Source organism: Mus caroli, chromosome X (genome assembly GCF_900094665.2).
Source record: "Mus caroli chromosome X, CAROLI_EIJ_v1.1, whole genome shotgun sequence".
Classification (NCBI taxonomy): Eukaryota; Metazoa; Chordata; class Mammalia; order Rodentia; family Muridae; genus Mus; species Mus caroli.
The window spans coordinates 105,852,356-105,862,054 of record NC_034589.1 but is presented as its reverse complement, the minus strand read 5'-3'; the positions used below and the strand labels follow the sequence as shown (position 1 = coordinate 105,862,054).

The 9,699-nt window shown below is 33.6% G+C and overlaps 1 protein-coding gene across 2 annotated transcripts in view; it reads right to left on the bottom strand.

Annotated features, from left to right (window-relative positions):
- Positions 1 to 438: 438 nt before the first annotated feature.
- Positions 439 to 9,699, bottom strand: part of LOC110287368 — a 60,080-nt gene continuing 50,819 nt past the window's right edge. For both annotated transcript variants that reach the window (XM_021154010.1, XM_021154011.1), the window contains exons 5-7: positions 2,459 to 2,541; positions 1,672 to 1,810; positions 439 to 934 (exon numbers count right to left, since the gene is read on the bottom strand). In XM_021154010.1, coding sequence (XP_021009669.1) covers positions 812 to 934; positions 1,672 to 1,810; positions 2,459 to 2,541 — 345 coding nt within the window. In that variant the 3' untranslated portion in view covers positions 439 to 811. The remainder of the gene's footprint in view (positions 935 to 1,671; positions 1,811 to 2,458; positions 2,542 to 9,699) is intronic.

Here is a 9,699-nt window from a genome sequence, read left to right as displayed (position 1 = left end):
TGACAACTATATAGCATGAAAGAAGCCTCTAGCTCATTTCCAACTTGTTTTCTCTATATTATGAAACAAAGGTGTGTGGTGTCTTCAGCAATAGGTTCTTATCAACTAGTTTCTGGTAGGTAACCAAGAGGAATGCTAAGAGCCTGTATTGGGTGAGGAGCTCTGAAGCCTCCCTGACAAAGAGCTCATAAGATGATATTCTATAGCCACCACTGGAATTTTTTGCTTAAAAAAAAAAAAACCCATGGTTTTTAGAAGCAGCATTATTCAGTCCTCCAGGATTCCCTTCACCACTACCCCTCTCCTAACAAGATTGTAGTTTTCACATGGCAATTTTATACACCTTCTATTTGGGTTAACACTTCCTTTCTCCCAAATTTCTTCCCACCTTTTTCTCCACCCCATGAATCTTGCGGTTGAACTCAGGTCATCAGAATTGCCAGTAAGTGCCTTTATTCATCATTATTTATTTATTTTATAAACAGTTTGCAACGGATATTCTTTTCATTTCACTGAACATACTAAAGAATTCCATGAATAAATACCCAGGTATTGTGCCAAATTTTGGAGATAACAAATATCTGCATCTGATGAATTAATGGAATTGAATAGAAGAAATGAAAATTTTGCATTATGGTCATCAGGAGGGGCCAGCAAAGAAAAAAAAAAACTCAAGACATAAAGAAAACAATTATAATTATAAGAAAACAAGGTATGTAGAGCATGGAAATCATATTTGTAGTGTTTTCTTGGTATATAACAAGATTGGTGTATGTAGATTTACACACATTTATTTTTTTCCATGGGGATATTAGTAGTTGGATATCATGTTTGCACGGCCAATTTTGTAAGGGATTTCTGACTCTTTATAAACCGAGTACTTCTTTTCTTTTGGAGGATATGCTGCTTGTGAGACCCCGGATGTGGAAAAATCCTGCAAGGAAGTTGAAAATGTCAAAGTAATTACATGACATTTGATAAAATGTTTAACCTTGCTTAGATAGGGATTGAATTAGAAAATTAAGCATATGCTATGTTATTTAATTAAAATGTTTAATTATCATAATAAGTCCATAATTATTTAAATCAATAAAGTATTTCTTTCAGTAAATGAATTTTAGTTGCTTTTAAATAGCCACTAAATACCTGTACTATTATTCCTCTAAACTAGTTTTGATACTGTGCAACTGATAATGTATTCACTAAAAGAAGCAAGCATTGCTGAATAATATGTATTTAAGAAAAATAAGTAGTTTTGGAATACTATCAAAGTTTATTTTGTTACTGTACAAGATGAATGTTAATACATCCCTGAATAAGTCTCCTTGCATTTAATCAGTTTTCATTGATTTCAAATCTCCTTTCTAATAATTGCCAATTTAAATATTTTATGTATAAATTATAGTACACAAACGAATACAAAACATGTTACATGTACTTACATATGCATTAATACCTATTCTATATCATGTATTCTATATCTTTGATTCTCATTTCCTAAGCCCATTATACAAACTGAAATAGTAGATATAGCAATTTATATAAACTTTAAGCCTTTGTTTGTACTGATTTTATTATGTAATTTTAGCATAATGAATTCTATTATTCACTATGTTATCTGTACTGTAATTATAATGATGATAACCACAAACAGAAAGGTTTTCTACATACAAAGTTTGGCTTTGCATATGTGGCTGACAAATGACTGTTTCCATAGTTTACTGCAGGATTACTTGGTCCTGGAGAGGCATTCCAGTTAAGATATGGAGAGTTGTAAGGATGGTCTTCTTTGTGTTCTTGAGCAATAAAGCTATTTTAAGAATAAAACATAATACTTTAAAATATAAAATATGCATAAATTGTTAAAGTATATAATGCTAAAGTATTATATTATAGATTATTATGACAATATTCTATATGAAGCAAATGAAGTTATGCAGAAGTCATTAGATTGAACCAAGAAGCATAATGACATAATGGTATATTCATAAGACAGAAAGTACTAAAACCATCTTTCTTTTAATCATATTACAAAACCTAGAGGCTTGATAGGAAATAGTCCCTATGTTATTTCTCAGAATGCCTAAGAAGTTGTGATACTTAGATAAATGGGGATGTACAGCATTTAATGTTCTAAAGTTTAATTTTGGTCATTTCTGAATTTTTCCTCAGGAAATATGCTAAAGAGCTATATTTTATGCTGTCAGAAATACCATTATATAAATATTTACAGTTGGAAACAGTCTTATCGTTAACTATGTCTGTTTCTCTCTGCAAATTTGCCTCCTATCCAAAAACCAATCAAACAAAACAACAATAAATAAATAAATAAATAAATAAATAAATAAATAAATAAATTTAAACTGTCTAAAGCAATTCTTTCCAAATAAGAAATTCTCATCTTTCTTTTTCAGTATTTGTACTTTGCAGTTCCCTTTTATAGGATAAGATGGCTTACTTGGAATTTGTTCTGGATAATTGTGATGATGGAGAAAAAGAAGTTCTAGAAAAAGCTTCTGGGTTTGATAAGCTCCATGGATTCTGCACAGGGAATTTTTTTAAGAGGGAAAGAAAGAGGTTAGTTATGACTTTAAGGAAATGTGAAATATAGTTTTATAATAACTCACTTTGCATCTCCATGCTAATATCTAAGTATCATGATAGTGTTAAACCACTTCCTACAAAATGACATATGAACTAAAGTAAGCAAAAATATTAGGAAGTTTGCAAGCATCTATTAATTGAGCCTTCTGGTCACTATCATCTACCTGTCACCTAACTAGTGATACAGAATGGCATTCTGAACCTGTGTAAATGGGAGTTACATTTCAGACACAATCTAAGCATTAACACTTTTTAACCAAAGCTTAAATTTAAGCCCATCTTTCAACTGTCATAATGTGGAAAAACTTCATAGATACAGCAGTTTTATGACAAAATAACTCTGGGAGAGAAAATTTCCGTTGAATACAGAACCACAGCATCAGAGAGCTATAGTACACTATTGTGCAAATAAAAAAGAAAATCCATGAAAAATCAATTGATTAACACTTTGAACTCAAAGACCAAAATACCTCAAATGAATTTAGAAGGGCTAACTTGTAACAGTATGGATTTGTAGAAAGAAATTCACATTTTAGTATAGATGTGAATGAAGCATGTATAGTAGATCTAACTCTACACAAACCTATTATTTTAAGCACTTTATCTATGAATGCAGGTACAACACTGTACTGTGGCCATTTAGACAGACAACAATTTAAAAATTAAGGATAACTTTAAATAGCCACTTTGATACATCTAATTTGACAATGAGACTCTATAAACTATACATGTACTTTGACATAGAGATGGTTAGATGCTGTGAAATATACATCATGATCCATGAGGGTTTTACTTTCTCCATGAAAAACATTTTTTCATAAAAATTTTTCATAAAAATTTGATATATTCAACAATAGGAATTCATTGTTTTGCATTCATATTGATGCAGAGAGAGTACATTTGTCAAATACACCATGAATCAATTTGTAGCCTAACTCACTGATTTCAAATAACAAAGAAAGATCCTCGTGGAAGAATCCTTCAGGGGTACAAGGGTATAGGAGCTACCACACTAAACATTTAAATAAGTAATCAAAGAGCATAAATATCATTTGTGTTTCTTTCATAAATACAGAAGAAAAATTTTAAAGTGAAATTCATGATAATATTATGAAAAATAACCAAATAGTCATATGCATTAAGATGTGGAGGTACATCTAATGTAACTACAATAGCCTAAGAGCCTATCTTTTGAATGCCACAGACAAGGAAGTGTTCTACACTTCCTCTTCCTGAATGTCAATGATGATTCCCCAACTTTTATATAATACAAGCCATCTCTATGAAAATAATACCTGGAACCAGAAGAACACTGCATCATGGGGAACAAAATCTGAATTTCTCAGAGGTAGTTAATCTTTTAAAATTCATGATTGAAAAAACAAAACCCAGAAACTTCAGAGACATCAAAGCACTATTCAGCCTATACTACAATTGTCTTATGTTCTTATAATCTCAAACTTCCAAATCATTCTTTGTGATCTTTATCCTCAGTTAATAATCTCACTTTTTAAAAATTATAATGAGTGTGGTAACCCAGACCCAGAAAGACAAATACCACATGTTCTCTCACTTGCTTTTCCTAGTTCTACATCTTCAGATGTCCTGTATACAAAATGGAGCAACCACTGAAACCACTAATGTGTAAAGGAACCATGAAGGGAATAACAGAAGGGAGCTGGCAGGTAGTAGAAAAGGAAAAATGGAGAAATAGGCTCCAAATGGGAAGGGGAAGTAAGATCAATACAGAAGAGGAGTGAGGGAGGAAAGAAAGAAATGACCGTGAGGTTCTGTTTTTAAAAAACACTTCAAGTAATCTTATTATTTTATAGTTACCAAAAATTGTACATATAAGTGTATTCAAATATATATATAAAGATTTTTTAAAAATTTTTTTACTGATAACTTTTTTTAAATTGTCAATGCAGTTGAATTGTTGCCTAAATCCTATAAATCCAACATGCTTCTTCAACCTTTCATCCATGGTAAGTTTCCTTTTTTGAACATGATACCCCCATTTTTATAGCTACTTTTTTTTCCAGAAAGTCCTTTCTCTGATATTGTTTATGTATAAAGATTTTTCTCTAAGTATCTAATTCAAATACTTCTTCATTGAGTTATCCCTAACTTTTGGAAACAATTAATATCTCCAATTTCCAAGTCATCATTCAGCATTCTGATTTTTTGTTTATTTGTTATGTTTTTTATTAATATTTTGTTTACATTTAAAATGATATTTTCCTTCCCAGTTTTCCCTCCATAAACCCCCATACCCTCTCCACTTTGCCTCTATGAGGATACTCCTCCACCCACTCACCCACTCCTGCCTCACAGCTCCTGCATCCCCCTACATTAGGGGCAACAAGCTTCCACAGGACCAAGGGCCTCCCCTCCCACTGATGTCAGATAAACACTTACACCAGGGAATGGATTTTGTGCTGCAATCTCCCTCCACCCTGCCCACACCCAGAGGCAGCATCCTGTTTTAATTATATATTTTTCTCACAATCTGAAATTGCCTTATTTCATATATGCTCACTTCTAGATTGCCCATGAGGATAAAACCTAAATTTGGATATTTGAAAACTAAGTATAAAGGACAGTTTTAGTCATATGTATCAGAATCTTGTTGGATGAATTAGAGAGTATGTAATATAGTTTACTATATATTTTATGCTAAGGACCAAACATAATAACGTTGATTCTTCCCTCATAGAGTCTGAAATCCTTATATTGTAACCAAGTACCTTAATAGCATTTTAAAAATATCTACCTGAGAGTATAACACACACACACACACACAAACACACAAACACACACACACACAAAGGAATGTCTGAGAATAAAGAAGGTGTACTGGCATTTCAATTAAAACTAGTCTACTATTTTTACTTCTACACCATTCTGATTGCCCTCTGATACCTCTGTGTCCTCATGAAGAGAATTTAAAACTATTTTCTTAATTCTTTGAGACTTTCATACATGCATACAATGTATTTTGATAGTATTCACTCCTACTAATCATCATATCTCCTCCTAGATCTATCCTAACTCCTCTAAGGTTTGTGCCTATCTTGTTATATTCAGTAACCAGACTAGGTTGAATCTGTATTGCCCATGTGCTGAAGTATATAGGGTCACATACGGGAGCAGGGTTGACCCACCAGATAGTACAGATTTAGATAAAACTGACTTTTCCTACCTCAAAAACCATCAATTGTCAGTACTATCTCAGCTAGTAGTGGGAGTTCATGAGTCTCTCCTCCTTCACTCTGGAAAGATGATTGAATTGATCTTGTGCTGGCCTTCTACAGACAATCACTGCTACCATGAATCCATGAGTGTAATGGTGTGTCATGTCCAAAAGACCCTGTTTCTCTCCAGTTCTCTGTATCGTAGAATCTTTCTGTTCTCTTCTCCATGATGGTATTTGAGCTTTGGGGAAAGGAAGTATGATGGAGACGTCTTATTTATAGCTCATCACTCCATAGATACTTGTTTTGTGTACTTAAAATATTTGCGATTTTCACCATTAACTTCCTTCACTGCCAGACACTGAACAAAGAAACTTCTCTGATGAGGTCTGCTCCACTAATCTATGAGTATAGAAATATAAATTTAGAGGGCATTTAAATGCTATGTCCATTTACTAAAAGAATACTAGGTTCACCTCTAGAGTCTGTAAGCTCCCCAGCCATAAGTGTTTGGACAGATTTACAGTACAGGTCATATAGTTCTTCCATAAATTCAATCATAAAATGATTGGCTAACCCCATAACATTCATGCTACTCTTGCAACCATAGTCATTTCTAGGCACACCAGTTGTTATTGTAACTCTCAGAGTTAACATCTGGCATGGCTGTTGATTTCTTTGCTCTGTCAGCCTGTCAAGCACCCTAGGATATCTAGCAGGCAGGAAAGAAGCTTCTTTCTCAGTACCAAATTGAATGGTCTATATACTGTAACCAAAGCACGCAATGCCTTTAGCAAAGGGTCAGACCACCAGGTTCTTGTGGGCAACCAAGAGCAACATCTATAACCTGCATATTTTGAAGAAGATGGTGGGTTTGAAATATTTCTGACAAACAATTCAAGGGGTGATGGGCCACATCTGACATTGAACTTCCCCCTTCGATAGATATAAATAGATAGATAGATAGATAAATAGATAGATAGATAGATAGATAGATAGATAGATAGATAGATAGATAGATAGATAGATAGATAGATAGATAGATAATGTGTGTGTGTGTGTGTAAGTTGACTGCATAAGCCAAAAGAATGTGTTCATCTCCTAGAGCTAGGAGATTTGTAGTAATCTACCCAATGTGGGTACTAGGATGTGAACCCAGGTCCTCTACAAAAGCATTAAGTGGTCATAGCTGCTAAATCATCTCTTCAAGCCCCGTATAAGGCTTTTTATTTGACAATTTATAGGTTATGTGAGGAGCATTATCCCCAATGTAGAGTAAATCCAATCAGACTGTTCTGTAAATATACATGTAATTAATATAGTAGGACTGAATGTGACTTTTTCAAATTCCTTGTTAATTATTCTACCTCCTGTTCTTTCTCTTTCTTCCTCTCTCATACTTCACACCATTTCAACTTCCTTTCCCATTATTCCTCTTTCTCCTTCATGTCACATATGTTCTTCTATTCCCCACTCTCTTAAGATCTTTCTTCTCCTTAAACTTTCCTGACATCCACTGGCACTGCAAGTTAAATACACAAACATAAATAATGTTAGGTTTCAAATATGAGTGGGAAAATGTGAAATTTGTTTTTTGGAGCCTGGTTTACCTCACTCAGTATAATGTTTTCGATCTAGCTCTGTCCATTTACCTGCAACCTTCATAATTTCACTTTTATTTACAGATTAATAAAATCTCATTGTGTATAGGAATCTCATTTCCATAAAAGAATATTAATCAGGAACAAAATTTTTACTCAAATCTTTGTTACTATTAGTAATTTTAATAAAAAAAAGAAACCAATCAAAAAAAAAGCATTCAGAATGAAATTTGATTAGTTTTTACTTGAACATTTAGCATATCCACATTTCTTTTACTCTTCCATTTTCAAGACTCACAATAATTAAGCACCAAGTATATAAAATATAGTGAATAGTGTTCATCTACCCAGAGAATAAATAAGTTAAAGAAATGGAAAAAGGAAAAGGGTAGTTTTAAAGCATCTATGATAGGATTAAACCAAAAGCCAGAATGGAATTGTTTCCTGTTTTTACTTCATAGTAATACGCCCCCCTCCCCCCGAATAATAACCTTAGGTCTCCTTTGATGTGTTTTGCCTCAATTTAACCACTATACGATCGCGGCAAGCCACACGCCCACCTTTCCCATATTTTTTTAATATATGCCAATTGGCTTGTGAAACTTAGAGATAAATTCACTTTCATGACTGAGAAAATCCATAAAGCATATATAAATGGAGCTAAAATATATCTGTGAGAGGAAAACCTAAAATATATCAGGTATACACAGGTACACAATAAAATCTTAGAGATGTCTCTTGTAAAACCAGCAAAATAGTATCAGAATCTCATAAGATCATTCTTCCTAATTTACAGTCTTCTTTGTTATGTGGAAATTCTCTCTGACCACAGTGAGGAAATATGTATACATGTATTTCAGTCATTGGCCAAAACTTTTTTCTTCTCTCTAAAATCAAAATTACACTCACATGAGTGTATTCATGCATGCACTTGCCCACATAAATATGTGCTATGTATGTATTGTAAGGTCCATTAAAATACAGTCACCTCTGTTTGCTTTCTCTGCTACACCCTGAAGGTACTTTAGAGTAGAAAGAGTGAATGGTGCACACTTTATAACTGTTGTGTTAATTAAGTGCCTCATCTTATTCATGTTACAATTTCTTCCACTACATAACACCTAATAAAGAGACTATGTATCTTGGGTTTTTAAAAGAGACAGCACAAATTTCATGTACTTGTTTTCAATACTAGAAGTCAAGGACCCATGTGGTTGAATTAGGGAAAGGCTGGAAGAAGCTGAGGAAGAAGGAGATCCTGTAGGAAGACCAGCAGTCTCAACTAACCTGGACCCCTGAGATCTCTCAAACACTGAACTACCAACTAGGCAGCATGCAGTAGCTGGTCCGAGGTCCCTGTCACATATACAGTAGAGAACTGCTTGGTCAGGCATCAGTGAGAAAAAAAGGGGCCTAATGCTTGAAAGACTTGAGGCCCCAGGGAGTGGGGAGGTCTTGTGGGGTGGAGGTGTGTGGTGTGTGGTGGGGACATCCTCTTGGAGACAGGGGGAGGAGGAATTAGATGAGGAACTGTGGGAGAGGGAAGGGCAATGGCTGGACTGTAAAAATATAAAAGTAATATACAAAAGAAAAGAAATTGTTACATGTATCACCTAAAGTAAATGCAGCCTTATGCAAAGATTTTAATGTAACTAAATATAAAATTGTTTTAAACAATTTTGAAATGATAAATATTTTTCTATAAAAGTAAAATTCTCTTGTAAATATTGCCTATCATTTTAAAATAATTGTCTTTCAGATCCATGATAAGGGAAAAAAACACAAAACTTGCGAGAATGAGTCTATTTATCACCACATCAATTTTTCATTGTTTAGGAGATCACATATGTTTCCAATATCTGAGTGCAAGTTCTGTATTAATCATTTGAGTCTCAGGTGTTTACTTTATTGTTTATTTCAAAGTATGAATAATAGTATCAGCAACAGAGGTTTCTCTTGTGATAATTAAATAAGATTTGTGAAATCCTGAGCTCAATGCCTGGTGAGGTATAGCTTTCCATTGAAATTGTCTCAAAGACTGTTCTTAATATAAGGTTATAACTTTCCCTATTATCCACACTATACTTTTCTCTAGCCCCATTATATATTTTAATGGTGCAAACACAGAGATAGACATGTCACAGAACTTGTAGTCTGGATGGAAAAGTTCTCAGGAAAAAAAACCAAAACAAACAACAACAACAAAAAGGCCACCAACAGATTGGGAAAGGATCTTTACCTATCCTAAATCAGATAGGGGACTAATATCCAATATATATAAAGAACTCAAGAAGGTGGAC